The 17,732-nt window shown below is 38.2% G+C and overlaps 1 protein-coding gene across 1 annotated transcript in view; it reads left to right on the plus strand.

Moving 5' to 3' along the window:
• Positions 1-17,732, plus strand: part of PIK3C2G (phosphatidylinositol-4-phosphate 3-kinase catalytic subunit type 2 gamma) — a 185,929-nt gene that overhangs the window by 37,848 nt on the left and 130,349 nt on the right. Inside the window, exons 10-12 of the mRNA XM_058022917.1 lie at positions 7,205-7,400; positions 10,106-10,228; positions 16,070-16,201. Of these exons, the coding sequence (XP_057878900.1) occupies positions 7,205-7,400; positions 10,106-10,228; positions 16,070-16,201 (451 nt within the window). The remainder of the gene's footprint in view (positions 1-7,204; positions 7,401-10,105; positions 10,229-16,069; positions 16,202-17,732) is intronic.

The raw sequence follows: 17,732 nt of genomic DNA on the forward strand, positions 1-17,732 counted from the left end.
TAGACTGTCATTAATTAACAGTAATGGACAAAATTATAAACCCTGCATTTTGAAACTCTCACTGGCTCAGAGGTGCCCAGCACTGTCAGCATCTCTCAGACCAAGGCATGAGCAGGACTCTGTTCTGTCAGGGGTGGGTTCCAGGAGGGAACAGCCTCCTCAGGTGCTGCTCTACCCCTCTGTGGCTGCCCAAATGCAGCTGGGGATGCTGCATGGGTACCATCCAAGGGCTCTCTCTCCAGCTGAGCACTTGGGGTGGGCTGTGGAAGGAATTTCTCTCCATTTTATTTGAGGAAAAAATGGCCTCTGAGATGCTCTTTTCCTCCGTTTGCTTTTCTCAACTGCAGTGTGCTCAGAGAGGCAAAAAAGGTGAATCAGCTGCAATCATTTCAGCAGTCTTTTAAACATAGAGTTGCTTCAAATGCAGGTTTCCAAATGACAGGCTTGTTTTCTGTATTATTGAACTTCATGAACAGCAGAGAAAGGAAGCAGCAATTCAATTTGCAAGATGCCAGGAGAGGCCTAGCAGCTGGAGGGCCAGGAACACACAGGTGCAGAAGGGAGAAGAATGTAAATTCAGTTTGTAGGTTTCTTCTTTCTTGGATATATTCCTTTTCCCATTTTTTTTTTTTTAACATCCTCAAGGGCAGCTAATTGCTCATGTTAAAAAACAATCAATAGTTACTAGTAAACACCTACCTGAGAAACATCGTCCTCCACACACTCTTCAGAAAATGTAATTGGAATGGATTTAAAACACTCCTCTGATTACAGGTATTTCCAAATTTGAACTTCATTGAATCAGCAGCTCTCTCAAGGAAAATTTCATTTATTGAGTAAGTGAAGGAATCAGTGTTTGCTCCCTACTTCTCTGTATCTTTATTTATGCCAGGAAATCTTCAACTGTGAAGATTTCTCTGTTTGCTTTTGGCACACCCTAATTTCATAAGAATTGCAGAATCCTTTTGGTAGTGTAAGATTAGAAACTGCAATTTACTGATAGCAAGTCTGAACTTGCCAGGCAATTAGTCATTCTGTGGAGAAGCCTGCATTCAAATTTGTCCAAGGTAACCAAATTTCCATTTCATGTATGTTTTGTCATACTACATGCCTTACATCTGCACCTGATACATTAAATAAATAGACTAAAGGTCAGTAAAATATTTGAAGTTAGGCTAATGAGCTAGCATGTCAAAGCTGGTGTTAAAAACATGTCTGAGAAAAACCAAGTGTGAGTGCAATGACCAAATCTGATCTGCAGGGACCTAGGGCTGAACTCCCACATGTGAGGAAAAACCATATTACATCTTCTCTTTCGGGCATCACAAGTTGTCCTTAGTCCCTGTCTTCCCAGTGCTCACCTTCATGATGATGCCACTGATCTAGGAGCACTAACCTTGAGTGGAATCCAGATTATATTTTCACCTCCTGAAGCTAGAAGTAAAAGCCAAATAAGTGGTGAGTTGTAAGCTCCTGCCAACTTCATCTTTGTGTTTCCTTTTCCACCTCATTTGCTTCCCACCTTTTTTTACTCCATTGTGCTTGACTGTCTAGTATTGCAGCGTGCAAAAATCTGCAAGCCTGTGACACAAAATTAAAGGAAAATCATAGATTTGCTCAGTGCTGTTAAATCTTTCCAGATCTCTGGGAAGCTAAACCCCATGTGCTTTCCTTCCTCAAGCAGCACATTTGCAGATGAAGTCAGAATTGACAGCCAAGGAAGAGACAGACTGGATTTCCCATTTTCACTGTTCCTTTCTGTCCCTTATATGTATTTATGTTTATCTTGAAGAAAACAGGATCAAATTTTAACAGCAAGAGCACCAATCAGTTACTCCAACTAATAATTTGTTTCCTTTCCCCTTTTTTCCCCAAGAAATGATTATTACCCTGAGTATCATAAAAGAGTTTTGTTTATCTTCATTACAGCTTCTCTCTACCACAAAAGAGACAAAGAAAAAAGATACTATTAAAATGAAAACCTTACTTAAAAACTTGTTTAGAAGCTGCCTTAACTTTGCTCTTTAATAACAGATTGTTGAAGGTTTATTATTAGTTATTCACCATGGACTAAGCAAGTCAAAGACTATATTCTAGCCTTGATTTAGTGCTTCAATCACTGCCTCTATTAGCAGTGTTATCTCTGTAGAACAATTTATGCCACTGCTGTGAATAAAGCAATACTTATCCACATATTGCTTAAGTCTGGATCATATTCTTTTTTCTCTCTGTGAAGTCCTTAAAATATTATATTCAAGTTTTAGTGCTCAAAATATTTTCTTTCTTGTTAAATGGGAGGACCTATAGGCATTTCTAGACATCAGTATCTTTCTGCAGCATCAAGTGTTCCCAGAAAATGAGGATTACTCATGTTAATGGATTTAGCATTGGAGTTTGCTGCAATCCAGAGTGTGAGAAGGCTGCAGGCTGGTGCAGACCTGAGTCTGTGTGTGGCTCTCAGAAGCTGATGAATGAATGTTTATTCCATGTCTACAGCCTGGCTGCTCAGGGCAGGGATTTCAGATCAGACATAATAAGCAGCTTTCAGAATTTGATCAGTAGTTCTCTGGGACCCATCCAGAAGGTCTGGTATGCACCAGGAGCTGATGATATTGAATTAACAATATTTGCCAACTGAATTGCTGGAGTTGTTATCTTTTAGAGTGAATGCAGGAATGTAATGCTTACAATACATGTAATGTAGTAATCATTACATTTAGACTGTAAAGCTTCTCCAACTGTGCTTGGGATTTGATATTTGTTTCTAGATGATAATAGAAGCATTCACAACAGAAAGGCTATTTTTTAAAAAAGGGGAGGAAAGGGGGAAATTTTTTTGGTTTGGTTTTTTTGTTAGAGTTTCCTTTGGAGCTGAAAATAATTGTTTTTCTTCCTTTCTTAGCACAAACACATTACAGTTTTGTTTTGGGAAAAACTCTTTGTTTCACAATCTGGAAAAATCTTCAGGGATATTTTTATTGATTTTGTTTCATTTTTCTACATGTCTCCTGCATTGTTTCCAAACCAGAGCACAGCTCCTCGCCTTGAAGCTGTTGTTGTGTTGCATCCTGATATATTGTCCCTGTAGCCAGAGGCTTTTTAATCAAGAAAAATTTTTAAACTGGAACCCCCCAATTCTGCACAAAAAATAGGCAGAAGTTATCAAGGCAATTTAAACCATGTAGGAGAAGACACATTTTTGATACCAGGATAGCAGGAGATATTAAAGTTGCTTTCAAGGGATAATCCATAGGATTCTTCAACTAGTAGGAGAAAACAATCCTGTAAATATTGGTGCTTAGAAGCTGCACCTGATCAGTATGTGCATTACAGCCTTTTCATGTTTTGCCTCTTTCTTATTACAATAGTGGCTGAATGAACGCTGCTCAGCATTTTACTTAAAGGTCAAGTGAGTTTGTTTTTTCTGTAATTTTGGTTTTGGGGTTGTGTGTGTGTATCCTGAACTGTATTCAGGACCTTGCTCTTTCTTTTTTCATCTCTGAAAATAAACTGGAAAGGAAAAAATCAAGTTCTACTTCTCAAAAGTATTTTTAATCTGTCAAAAGGGTCATAAGCCTTCATTTCAAATTCTGTTCAACCAGATTTTTGTCATGTTTTACCTGGAGAAAATGTGTACAGGTCAGAGAGAGTGTTTAACATGTATTGAACTGACATCATCTGCTGGTGCAGTAAGGTGCAGCAAGGTGCCTGCCCTGTTGGAAGATCTGGCAATAAAATAATATGGGAATTGTAATACTGGACTGAGAGGAAAAAGTAAGTTGGTTTCAGTGAGGAATAAGATTCCTTACTAAATCTTGAAAGTACTTGCAGGTGTATGAATCACTAACCTTTTCAGGATTGTGAGGATTGTTCTGTTTCTCACTCCAAGTACAATTTATTCCTTCAGACTTCCTGCACAAAGAACAGGAATCTGTCAGAAATAAGCGTATCTGGCAGCTGTGGTTAAAGTTCACTTCCCTGGTTCTCCTCACATTTCTGCATGTCAGATTTCTCCTCACCTTCAGGGAGAAGGTGATGGCAAATAATTTCACAGCAGAAATAGATCACAAGGTTTGAGTTGTGAGATGATTAGTCTTGGTCACAGTTCACTTTGCAATGTGGTCCTTTCATTGTCTCTTACATACTGGCTATGCCTGGGACACCTCTCTAGAAAATAGGTTTTGATGTAGCTGAAACTCTGAATCTGCTGTAGAAGTCCATGGCCTGTGCTTTGTAAATCAGTGAAGCACCAGTCCTTTCTCAGCTGAGATTTATTAAAAGGCATAAAAAGCAGTAAAAGTTTTCTGGCTTCATGAATGGGAGATATAATTTCAGCCTACCATATCCTATTCAGCGGCTCATTAAAATACAGTGAGAAAATGCTGACCAAGTTTTCTGAGTAATGGATGTTTACAGACTACCAAAGATGTTTCCCTCTAATTCAGTCAATTACTGCTGCTCCTAATGACTGAGGAATGGGAGTTGGAAAAGGGTTGATTCTTGCACAGGAACCATAGACTGTTTTATAACTGACAGCTAGCAAGAATAAGAAAATGAATGTTGAAAAAATTCCTGGACCTGCAGACCAGACAATAGTTGGACATTTGCTTAAGCCTGTGGAACTCTGTTCCTGAAAATATCTTCGTTTTGTATGTTCTAGTAATTAGACAAATAATGCTGAAGGGCATTTTTCTCCCTTGGCTGGCAGTGAAGCAGTTTTTCCCCACTTGTTCCATTGCTGCCTTTACCCCTCACATGCTGTTAGAAAAACGTGTTTTGTTTGGTTTTGTCTGCTTGTCTGGTTTTTACACATCTGACATCAGTTTTGTGACTCAGGTAAATCATGAAAATAATTTTTATGCAAACAAGGTCAACAGGCAGGGCAGCTTGGATGCAGTGATAGGCATCTTGCATCTTAATATCTTCCTTGTCTGGCACATGTACATTTTCTGTTATGGAAAATACTCAATTCTGTATTTTCTCCTGACTTTATTACTTGGGAATCCCCTGCTCACAGAGTATTCCCTTCTATAGGTGGCTTAGCTGAAATAGAATACATTTCTCCTTGTTCTGGAGACAAAATCTGAAATGTTGCTTTACCTAGAATATAGATTGTGTTAAAACTGTACATTTCCAGAGATTATGAACTACCTTTTACCCTCTTTTGGAGAAAACACTGAGAAGGTTCTGTTCAGAAATCATTGACTTCAACAGGCCAATTTTCATAAATAAGGGGTTTGCTATTACATTACATTTGGCTGTCAACCACTTCAAACAGATTGGAAACAAGGAATCTCCCGAGGAGATGTTGGTCCTTAATGAAAAAATAGCATGGTACTTTTCAGATAAAATACTGGTTCAAATAACAGTCAGCTGATGTCCTCTTCTGGACCTCTTAAAAAGGTTCCATATGTATCACTATGGGTAAATTCCTGGAATGTAAAAGAATTCAGTGCAAATTAAACATTTAATTTGCAGTTGCTAAGTGATTACACATCTGGGAATGAGAATTAAGTGGTGTTCTAGGGAAAAAAATCACTAGAGACAGATTTTTTCAAAACTATTGTGGTGAAGGATGATAAATGGTGAAAATGTTAAAGAGGATAAATAAAAAAAGGCAATTAAAACCAAATGGTAGACAGAGAGACTAGAAGGACTGAGTTTTTTTAGCCTGTTGATCTCTAAAATGATTCAGCTTTCATATGTGGAAGATGATTACATGGCAAGGTGTAGTACTCTAGCCAGTCCTTCACACATGCAATAATTTGCTGTCAATATTTTCAGAAACAAACCTCATTATATGTCAAACTGTTTCAATTTTATGTGTATTTCTATTGTTACATAATTAAAATTTGTCTATTATGAAATGAAGAGAAATAACTTCTTTGCACTGCTTGCAGTGCATTTTGTGACTCAATAGTTCTGGGTAATTGTTGGTTTAAAGGTAAAAGGTATCAAAGGAGGAGAATAAAATTCCTGATTGAGGATAGGGGTTTTTGGAAATAATTCTGTCAGAAAACTGGGATAGCTAAGTGCAGTGAATGGTGGTATCTGTGTCTGAGGTTGGACAGGACTGCTGCACCTATCCCAAGGATAAAATGCTAATAGGAGTCTCAGGCTTCCTATTCCTGGTTTGTTTCTTCTTTTTCTTTTCTTTTTTCTTTCAATAGACTCTATTAGGTGATAGATGCCCGCTGACTTCAGTGGCCAGACAATTCCAGGGAATATTTCAAGAACTGTTAACAGGTGGTGAGAGTATGTTCTTGATCATGTAGAAAAATGTGAGTTAGAAGGGTAAAAAAAAAAAAAAAAAGGAGAATTTGGAGTTTTCCTCTTGGAAGATAAATCAGCCTGATCTTGGAACAATGTAATATACTCTGACACTTTCTCTCTCAACCTAGCCCATGCTTGAGAAATGAGTGCTCTTAACAGCTCTCTTCACTTGATGGAGCCTGCCAGGACTGGGGGTTTGAGTTTACACTGGCAATTAGGCAACCCCAAGCTGCTCCAAAAACAGAGGGGGAAGATGGATAAAAGCCAGGAATTGCAGGGGAAACAAAAAGTACTGCAGAGCTGAAGCCAGAGGGAATGACATAGAGGTGTGGATAAATTTGGATACAGCCTGCATCTCATACCTATGTATACCTATTTATTTCAGTGTCCATTTTTGTGTAATATTATCACCAACCCATGACCACCTGAATGCTGAGTTTTTCTGATTGTGACTGCTGTTTTCTATGTTTTATTAATTGTTTGCCTACAGTTGCAACAGCTTTATAGTCTTAAAATCTAACCAGTGCCTTTTCTCCCTTCTCCTGCTGCCTTGCCAGTTCCCTTGAAGTAAGTAGCTACTTATCTGGTGAAATGACAAAATACCTACTTGATAAAAATCCTTCCAGCACAAAAATTCAAAGACTGAAATGGCATATCTGAGGTACCCAGTAGCTTGCTGTAGTTGAAAATGCCTTAATTTGAAAATGCCTTAATTTGAAAGCTCTGTAATGAAAGTCTGTTAAGGATACACCAGAAATGAGCTAAGGCCACTTTCAGAAGCACAGATGGCTAATTGGCTTCAGTTGCAGGTTATGTCATTTCAATTAAACTTTATTAGGAAGCATTTCAAAGCCATAACTGATGGTTTAGGATAAATATAGTTCTTCATAAATGACCTATTGCTAACCTTTATTTATTCCTCTCCTCTCAGTGTTAGTAGAGGCTGCTGTGACTGAGCTCTCCATGGCCATCACTCGTCTCATCCATGCCTACAGCAGCAGCTTTGATGCCAATTTCCAGCTTGCCAGCATCCCTAGGAGCCCTTTATGTGCAGACATCAGCCTGAATTCCCAGCTGAGCTTCACTGTTTGTGCTGCCCACAACATCCCAGAAGCCTGGGTGACCAGGTAGGAGGAGGGCTCATAGGATGTGTTGTCTCTTTGACAAAAGTCATTTTTCACAGACACAGCTCCCCTCTGCTGCTTTGGTGGTGGTCCTAAATTAATGTTAGAGACTGTGTCATGCACACCGGGGATGTTTGGACTGGGAATTGCTGTGGTCTCAGCAGGACAAGTAACTGGAAGGGTTGGAGGCCAGCTTGCCAAGTGAAACAAAGGGGTGGTTTTGCTTGAACCCAGTCTCAGTGAGGCTTTCTCAGCAATTTCTGCTCTTGGTTTGTTCCAACCTAGTCATGTGGCTGAGTACCTAAACTGGTGATGTCCTTCAGAGATGTGATTGAAGTTTAGAGATCCAAGTATACTTGCTATCAGCATAACTAACACAAGAAAACAAAAGAATGGAAATACAGAAATAGAATTTTGATAGAAAAAAGAGACAATTATATAAAAAGCTAATAGAAGTATTTTCTTCTGTACTGCTCAAATTTGGTAAAGCTATTTGTGTCATCAAGTAGCTGCTGTCCCTAGTCTGAGCAAAACTGGTGTTCTGCTCTTTCCACTCCAGTGTGATCAAAGGGGGACAGGTGAACACAGTGTGGTAACATTATTTTCATGAGTTAAAAAGTTGTTCTCAAAGTTTTTGTTAATTTTCCCATTGCTCTGTCTTTAACTTCAACCCCAAATGACTGTGGGATCATTTGCATTAGACTGTGAGCAAGAGACTGTGCTATACAGCATTATCTGTAATTAGCCATTTAACAAAAATCTGAGGGACTTTGCATTAGCTAAGGTAATAAATACAGAACTAGAATCACTATCCTGATTTCAGATGGTTATACCATTGCCACTTCATTTTATGTTTTACCAGAAAAATGTGCTATTCCACATAGCCTAAAGGCCACTGATGATTTCAGTGCTAGGTTGGAGCACACAAAAATGAGAATATTTCTTCCTTGTAATCCCCCTTTCCAGTCTTTCCAGTATTCACAACTGGCATGGACTTGTTAACATGAACCGCTGCTCTAACACTTGGTTTTCTCAAATTCTTTTATTGACATTGTTCACATGCATGCTCCCCATTCTTATTTTTCTCCACTGCATAAATTCATGCTGGCAGTTTCCCTTTCCAAAGGTTACATTATGATCTTGCAGCTGTTTTAAGATGTATTTTAAAGTGTCTATATTTCTGCATATGTATAATGTATAAAATGTATTCTATAAGGAAGTATACACATTATGGTATATATTATATTATGTATCTTTTGTTTAAATAACAGAACTTAATCCTTTGATTGTATGAAAACCTTTTAGTTCCTGAACTATCCTCTAACTCTTTGTAATGTTGAGACTCTAGGGCAAGTATTTCCTATCCTACAAGGCAATTTTTCCTTCTCTGAACTGACAGCTCAGAGGTACTGCAGACTACAGGTAATTTTCTTTCAATTAAAAAAAAAAAAAAAAAGAAAAAAAACCCAAATCTGCTACAATAATTATAAAATATATTATAATGTTCTCGAAGAAATAAGTCATCATTCTTATAAATATGGCAAGTCAGGCACCTTCAATCTGTGACTGCCTCAAATTTCCTGTTCACGTTTGACTGTTTCCCATGTTCATCATTCTTGTCCAGAATGAGATCTAAAGCTGAGCCTGGCAGGAAGATCTGGAAGTTACAAGACTAATTAAGAACATCAGTAATTTATAATCTATTTTGACTAATATTTTAAAATATTTCAGTAAGAGGAATGTGAAACAAGAGATATTTCCAGACCTACATTTTACTCTGAAGCTGCTCAGTTTACTTTCTGAAGGCCAACACAGAGGGCTTGAATGCTTCTGCTGTAAAAATGTATATATTCCTTTGAGTACTGATCTGGTTTTTACAGATTGGGAAAAGAAGGTATAAATAGAATCATAGAATACCCTGGGTTAAAAAGAGCCTAAAGATCATCCATTCCACCCCTGCTGTGGGCAGGGACACCTCTGACTATGCCAGGTTGTTCAGAGCTCCATCCAGCCTGGCCTTAGACATTTGCAGGGATCCAGGGGCAGCCACAGCTGCTCTGGGCACCTGTGCCAGGGCATCACCCTGACACTAAAGAATTCCATCCTGATATCCAATCTGAACCTAACCTCCTTCAGTTTAAAGCTTTCCCTTGTCCTATCGCTGCATTCCCTTGTAAAATATCCCTCCCCAGCCCCCTTTGGGTGCTCTAATGTCCCCTTGGAGCCTTTTCTTCTCCAGGCTGAGCAAACCCTGTTCTCTCATTCTCCCAGGAGAGGTGCCCCAGCCCTCTGAGCATCTTTGTGTCCCCCTCTGGACCTGCTCTGACAGTTCCATGTCTTTCATGTGCTGGGGGCCCCAGGGCTGGATGCAGTTCTCCAGGTGGGAGATTTCTTGCTGACTCTAGGATGAGCAAGTTCCAACACTTATGTCCAAATTTTCATTCACTGCAATAATGAAAAAAAAATTTAGTGTCAAAAACTTGAAACAGAACCCAAGTATCTTTAAGACTTCTCTTTAATTCTGAACTTTAAGGAAAAAACCCCAAAAAACTTAAAAGCCCCTCCATGCACATATTGATATGATGTGAATTATTATAATTCCTTTTCTCATGTAAGAGTGGATTTTCATAAGTTCCTGAGGGAGTGACTCCAAATATACTGTGCTGGACATAGTATATTAAAATTAATTTTATTTTTCTCCTTTGTAGCTACAAAGTTTTCTCTTTTTCCTGTTTACTGACTTATGCTGGGAAGACAATATGTCAAGTGAAGATTTGCAAAAATACTCCAGTTAAAAGATCCTTCTTTTTCCTGGCTGACTGGAATGAGAAGTAAGTTTTGGTCTGTGTTTGATATATGTTCCTCTGACAGATATTACACATCCGATATTCATTAAAAAAAAAACAAAAAAAAAAAAAAAAACAAACAACCAAAAAACCCAGAACAGCATATTTTTTTTATTGATGTTCTTCTGAGCCAATTAAACTGCACAGAATTCACAGGAACTTAGAGATTGGAACAAGAAAGGGATGGGACAGCTGGAGAAAGGGAAATAGGACTGAGGTAAGTCTGGTCTGACAATACATTAAACTGAGCTGGTCTGTGAACAGCTTTTGTTCACTGGAGGGATCCAGGAGTGCTAGAACTGAAAGAAGTGCAATTAAAGGCCTTATTTATGTTCTTTTGAGGAATTCCACCTTTTGGATCTATCTTTAATACATTTGCAATCCAGCTTGAGAACCTACTTTAACATTTCTTCAAGGTTCTTGTTATATCAAACAAGGCTGTTTGAGTTGTTAGGTCGGAGTCTTATTTGTTTGTTTGCCTGTTTAATTTTTGGTGGGCTATTTTATTTGGTTGTTTGTTGTTATGTTTTTGGTTTTTTAATTAGCAGGATCTGCAGATTTACAATGAGGATCTTAATTTGAGACTTGAATTTTAGGATAAAAGTTGCCTGTTACCTGTCTGTCTCACACTCAGTCAGCATTCAGTTAAGGCAATGGCATGAAAAAAAGCATATTTGTAATAGATGAGAGAGAGATACACCTTTTTTATGATTTGGTGGTGATATGGAATTCTTTCAGCTTCTTGAGAATGACATATTTATATTTACAATCTTTGAAATTATTGGTGTTTTGCATCAGTGTTTACTGTATTCTAAATCTGAAAGCAGCTAGATAATGTTACAATTGAACAGAGGCCACAAGTCTGAAAAGGTTTCTTTTTGGGTTTTTCCCTAATTACAATTGTAATTGTATGTGTAATTCATAACTTCTGTTTGCCTTTTTCTGAGACACACAACAGAATCAAACTGGTGAAATGGAAGAAGAGCTTTTCATGTTAAACACATTTATCTTAGTGGAGTGATATAGTTAGTATGTTTCTGTATGATTAAGAAACAAAATGGGTGAACTTCTGCTAAGTATCCAAATAAGGCCCTTGATGCCTTCTGAAGGCTGCCCTAGAACAGAGGCTGGATGGAGTTAAAGAACAAAGCAGGGATTTATCCAAAGCATCTCCTCCATGGATGCACCTTGGGCAGCACCAGAGCCCAGCCAGGGCTGCACCCAAGATGAACCAAAATAGACACAAAATGAACCCAAAATGGACCCAAATGATCACAAAAGGAGCCCAAGATGGACCCAAAATGGCCCCAAAATGAACCCAAGATGAACCAAAATGGCCCCAAAATGCACGGCCGGGCACGGGCTCTGTCCCTGGGATCAGCTCTGCTCCATTTGCACCTTGCAGTTCATTGTCCCATTGCAGCTTCAGCCCAGGCAGTCCCACCCTGCTTGTTTTTCTCTCTCCAGCCCACGGGGTTTGTGCTCCTGGGCTGAGATTTGGGTCATTTGTCCTTGGTGCCCAGCTGGAGCAGGAATTGTTTTGTCTCCCTGCTCTGTGCTCAGAGCTCACCATCCCCTAACACGAAGCTCAGACCCACACACCTAAAACAGCACAGAATGTGCAAATATCAAAGCTGAAACCCAAGGCATCACCCTCAGTTGTGTCCATAGCATATAAGTATGTGTCCCTCAGTCTTTTGTATGATTGGCAAGCAGCTGCTGTCCTTGTGTTTAAAAAATCATATTACTCCCTTTTCCAAGTTTCAGTCAAATAATTTCTTATGGTACATACAGGCAGATAACATTGAAGGATATGAGGAGAATTCTATTTCTTATGAGCAGTTTTGGCTTCTAAAAGGTGGCTAATACTTTTCTGGAATTCATGTTACAAAACATTGGCTAAGATGGAAGATAGAATAGAAATAAGCATTTAGTGTAACTGAAGCAGAAATTCTGCTCCTCTTCTGTTTCATGAAAATGTAAAGCAATCAGCCAGAAGCTTCAGGCTTTCCATTGAAAATTCTCCCTTGCAAAATCATTATTAAATGTGCACAATTCCATCCAAATCTTGTTGGAAAAAGAATAAATTAAATATGCAGAACAAGTCCTTTCATAGGTCATAGATGCTTGTAAGAGGCTTTTAACGTCAGATCTAGAAGTGTGTGAAACATAATAGCATCAGTTTGGGAGAGCATCTTTTTACTTTTTATTGTTGCTTGATTTTCAAGAAAAATTCAGAATCCATTTCAAATAAATTCAAAAGTAAAAACCCATAAATTTATATCTGTCTGACAGGATTTTGAATATTTCCCTCAAACACTAAAGGTATTCACATTTTTTTGCCTCTCATTGACCTAGATTTGTGTAAGTCTCAATACATGAGGGGAGGTTTCTTGAACCCCTTGTCTTGAGATCCAGGCTGAGAATCTGGGGAACCAGGTATGCCATTACTGTTTTTCTGTTTAACATGTATCCAGAACTGGGTTTTGTGAAAAAATGCTCTTTTTGAGTCAAAATAGAGATGCCAGGTGAGCATTTAAAATCAGCTAGCTGCCTTAAATGAAGAGGAAGTTTAGATAAGATATTAGTAAGAAATTCTTTACTCTGAAGGTGGGGAGGCCCTGGCCCATTTTGCCCAGAGAAGCTGATCACAGTGGGGTAAAAGGTCACCAGGAGGAGCATCTGTTACATTAGGAAGTCAGATATTCTCTCTATACTGTGGATCATTCAGGCCATAGAATAAACCTGGCTAGTTCAAAATTAGTTCTGATCTTACATTAGGATTGATTTGAATGGGATCGGGGGAGGGAAAAAGGCAAGTAGTGTTTTGGTGATGAGGAGTCTAGGTAGAGAGCTTCTGCCAAAGACAAGGCTTGCTTTATTTACTCGTTTTCATTAATTTGGTTTCTGTTTTCAAGTACTTTAACCAGTTAGTGTCTAAACTTGATCATGATGAGGTTTTATGTATAAATATTATCCATCTTCTGTTAAAGTCTGTTATCATATTTAATCTTTCCCAAAATGTTCTCAGAAATTATTGAAATAATTTGATTCCTAAGAAGCTTGCCTTGCACAGTGCTTCTTCTGTTTGTTCTTTTTTGAGAGTATAGTTTTGCTTTAGAACTTGTAAATTACCTTTGGAAAGTGTGATTTTCTTCTTGATGTAGTGTCCAAACAGGCTGGTACCCTTTAACTTATTATGTGTAAAGTCCAAATTTGCTCCCCTTATTTTCTCATCAATTTCATTTTCTGGTGGCTGAGATCTCTTAGTTATTTTCTTTGGTCTTAGCTGGTTGCTCTTGATGTATTTATTTCAGCATCTCCTCTTTTTCCATCCTTCATAATTTATGTTAAACCTACAGACACAAAGTATGGAATTAACATTAAGCCAACCATTCATCACCTCAGATACTTTCTTGGCACTGGTTTTCCCTCTTCTCCCTATTTTTCTTGGCTTGTCTGTTTTGTTTCCATTCTCTCTGGGTTGCCCCAGAGCTTTTCTGTGTTGAGTGCTTTTAGGAAACAAGTTTTATAACTTTATCTGATACCTGTGAATGGCACCTTCTCAGTGAGCAGCCTCTTTGTCTCATTCCTGGCCAGAGCTCCGTCCCTTCTTTTTAGCCACCCACTTGGCTCAGCCTCCTGCTGTCACAAAGGCTGAGACCAACTGGGTAAATTCAGATAGGCATTAGTTAAAGTTCTGTCTCGGTTTTGCATTACAGAAGTGATGTTTTAGGAGAGGCTGTTGGTACTTTTTTCTGTGTCTGACAAAAAGAAATAATTAGTGATGGCTTTGAGAGTTGATAGTCGAACTACTAAGAAACGGAACATGCTTTTGTATAAAACACGTGTTAAACGTAAAAAAATCTTGGGAAATCTTGGCCAAGAAATCTCAAATTAGCGAACCAAAACCACTAAAAGTTCTTAAAAGCAATACAGATATTCCTCTTCTTTGTGTATCACATGTTTCCAGAAGAGAAATTTTGGTTCTCTTTGGCCCATACTTTAACTCTTGGGATGTGTAACTTGTCAGAGTTTCCAGGCTCTTTTCTCTGCTAGAAGTAGTGGTGCATGTGTCCTAGGGAAAATCTGGCAAGCATTTGGTTTCTGCAGTAATGATATTGAGAATTTTTGTTCACTGCTCCAGCTTCAGACAGAGTGTTAACAATTGTCTGTATCACAAAATGCATGTCATGATGTTTTTATTACTGTCTCTTCAAATCATTAATGGTTCTTAAAGTTAATTCTGTCAAACATTTTTATGTAACAAATGTTGTTGGCCTCTCAGTGAAAAAGACAGAAGAAGTTATTTTTAGCAGGTAAACCAGTTCAGTTTCCCAATAACTGTTTCTAACTAATTACGAGTAAGGAAGAGTTCATGAGACAGGGAAAGCAAACTTGAAAGCTATTAATAGGGACATGTGGGAAGACAGTTGAGAGTTGCTTCTCAATTCTGTTCATGGTAATCAGAAAGAGAGGGAAATGGCTGTCTTGCTTTGTTATTCAAAGAGGGAGGTGTGCAAATTTGCATCATTTCCAAATGTTGGAAGACTGATGATCTTAAATTTTGACCTTAATGCTCATTTGGAGTACTTCAGATTTTCAGCTGAAACCCATCTAATTCCTTTCAGTAGCTCCTCAGCAAAGTCCAGGAAACTTTCCCAAGTCCAACAGAAATTTGATAGATATGGAACTGGGAGCAAAATCTTAGGCCGATTTTTCCTTTCACTATTAGCATGCCTTACTTCTGCACCCATAATTCTTATGTTTTACAGACTAATATACTTTTAAAATGCAGTTTTTACTTTTGCTTGCTGTTTAAGTGTGAGTATATCTCTTTAAAATTGCTGAGTTGCATTCTTCTGTCACTCTATTACTCATATTTATCTTTTAGTCTGTTTTCTTAATCTCCAGTCTGTGCAGATCTTTTGTTTTCTTAATGATTATATTATCAATGGGGAACAATCCTTTTAGCTCCTAGCTCCTTATATGGATTTTGTTTATACAGAAAAAAAATGTAATTAATTTTACTCTCTGCTTAAGAAATTTGAGTTTCTACTGAATATACATGGATAAGGCTAGAAAATTATCTGTTCAGGAAAAAGAAAATGCAGACTTGTGTGGGTATTTACACATGTGATCTTTCCATACAGCATGAAACTAGCTGGTTATTGGAATTATTCCAAGTTATTATTTTAGATAAATTTTCATAAATTGTATAAATGAACTGAATGACCAAGAAAGGTAATGGTCAATGTGAAGTTGAGATGAATATTGATGAAAAATGAATTTTCTCACTAAAAAATGCAAATCTGTCATTGCTGTTAAAACAACATCTGCCTTTAAGTTATGGTTAAGAAACACCACACCACCAAAGCACACCTGAACAAGAGAAAGATTATCATTCAGCAACTCTTGCTTTTTAAGTGGTGTTTTCCTCTGAAGACACAAGACAGCCAATAATTGCTGCTTGACAATTTTCCCTTAACAGGCTCCTTATTGTGAAATAGCCTTTCACTGATAAGGTAATTCCAAAGGAAAGTTTAATTAAAGTTCTTCCTGCCTTTGCCAGCTCTAGTAGTTACCACTGAAGTGAATGAGTTTTTATCTGCCTCTTCTCAAGTGCTGTGACTCAGGTTAATGGTTGCAAATGCTCATCAATGTATTGAAGGGATCAGTGGCATTTTCCTTCAGAGTGCAACTTCTGTAGTTTATAGCTCAATATATGTGTCAGAACATGTAGAAAAATGTAGAAAGAACCCACTTGTTGTAACAATGCTCAAATATTTTAGCTTTTCTTTTTTCTCTTTTCTGGTTTTCTTGTAGGGTCAACTTCCCTCTACGAATAAAGGCTCTCCCAAGGGAAACTATGCTGACCATAAAACTGCTGGGAGTAAACAGTGCCTCTAAAAATACAGAAGTGCTTGCTTGGACATGCTGCCCATTGTATGCAAAAAGGTAAGTTTGGGTTTGTATGACCTTAAGAAAATACCATTCTTGAATAGTGGAGACTACAACCTGGGAGAAATATAAAAATACAAAATTACTCATTTCAGGACCTCCTGTAATAAGACTGAGAGGGTCACTCACAGCAAATTGCTTTGGATGTGCCAGTAAGAGCCACATCCACAGGTGTCTTTTCTCTCTCTCTTTTCTCTCTCCATTTTCCCTCCCTTCCCTCTTTCCCTCTTTCTCTTCCTTTTCTAGTTTTAGATGACTCTTTAACACTTCCTCTTTCTTCTTCACAACGGCTGTTTTTTGGGGTTTTTTTTGTGTTCTCACACACTTTCATTCTGCTGAAATTGGAACAGTTAGTGCTGACCACAATGAGCACTTCTCACTCTCCACGCCACTTTAGAAGCTTTCTTCTCTTTTCTAACCACTTCTTTCTGCACAGTACACAATGTAACAAGGGCTTAAAGGTGCTTGTAGCTTGAATGTCTCTGCAGTGAAGTACAAATACCCAAGGTAAATTTTCTGCAGTGCTCTAAATATGTTTCAGTAGCACTGGGACACCTGAATTTAGACTGAGTCTTTGCAGTTATAAGAATTTTTTATTTGGGCTCAATAGCCCTGCAGTACCCTCAGTGCAATAGAGGGATATGTTCAAGCCCCCCCAAATTTCTACATTAGCATCAACATCTAAGCTGTAGCTCTTTCCTTATCTTGAGACATCTTGATCTACTTCTCTGCATGGTGGCAATCACCATTCAAAACAAAATAAAAACAAAAAAATTGACTGCATATATTCATTTACCATATTTGATAGACCTTGTGTTTCCTTGAACTTTTAATCTGAGAGGTGTAGGAAATTATTTGGACTGGGCTAGATGCTTTTTCCATCTCTTCAGAGAAATTCAAGGTTACTCTACTCTTTTGTGACTTAGTGTGTAGAGCACTTAGCTTGAAGGAAGGAAAGAAGCATGAATCAAATCTCTGCTGCAAGGATTGCTGGGGCAATTTATTCAATTACTTTTCTTTCATAGTTAGCCTTAAGAAGGGCACTTCACTCTTCCATTGTGTATGCATTTTTAATGAAAGCATGAAATGTGTTTGAGGCATGATAATTTAATGAGGGAACACTTACCCCATTTACCTTCAAAGGTTCCTATACGGGAATTCTGTTCCTGAGGACCTGTGTTGTTCTGGAGGTTTTCATCTTTTCCAGCATTCAAATCTAAAAGAAATTACTTATGGAAGGCCTTAACGTCCTCAGCTCCCTCTGAGGTATATTTTTTCATATATGTCATCAGAGCAAGCACAATGGTTTTTGTTAGGTAGATGGCCACACTATCCTGATGGTTTGAAAAATTTGACTGCAAAATGGCTCTGTTCTTTTCTGGAACACACAATCAGCACAGTGAAGGGGATAGAGGGCCACTTTCCTTTCATTTGCTGTGTAATTGGAGAGATCATTGCTGAAGTGACCCTTCAAAGCAGAAATCAAGGTTGAGTTGTTGCAGGAATGATTTAGGAATAGCGTATTCAA

The sequence above is a fragment of the Melospiza georgiana genome, chromosome 4, assembly GCF_028018845.1.
Source record: "Melospiza georgiana isolate bMelGeo1 chromosome 4, bMelGeo1.pri, whole genome shotgun sequence".
Taxonomy (NCBI): Eukaryota; Metazoa; Chordata; class Aves; order Passeriformes; family Passerellidae; genus Melospiza; species Melospiza georgiana.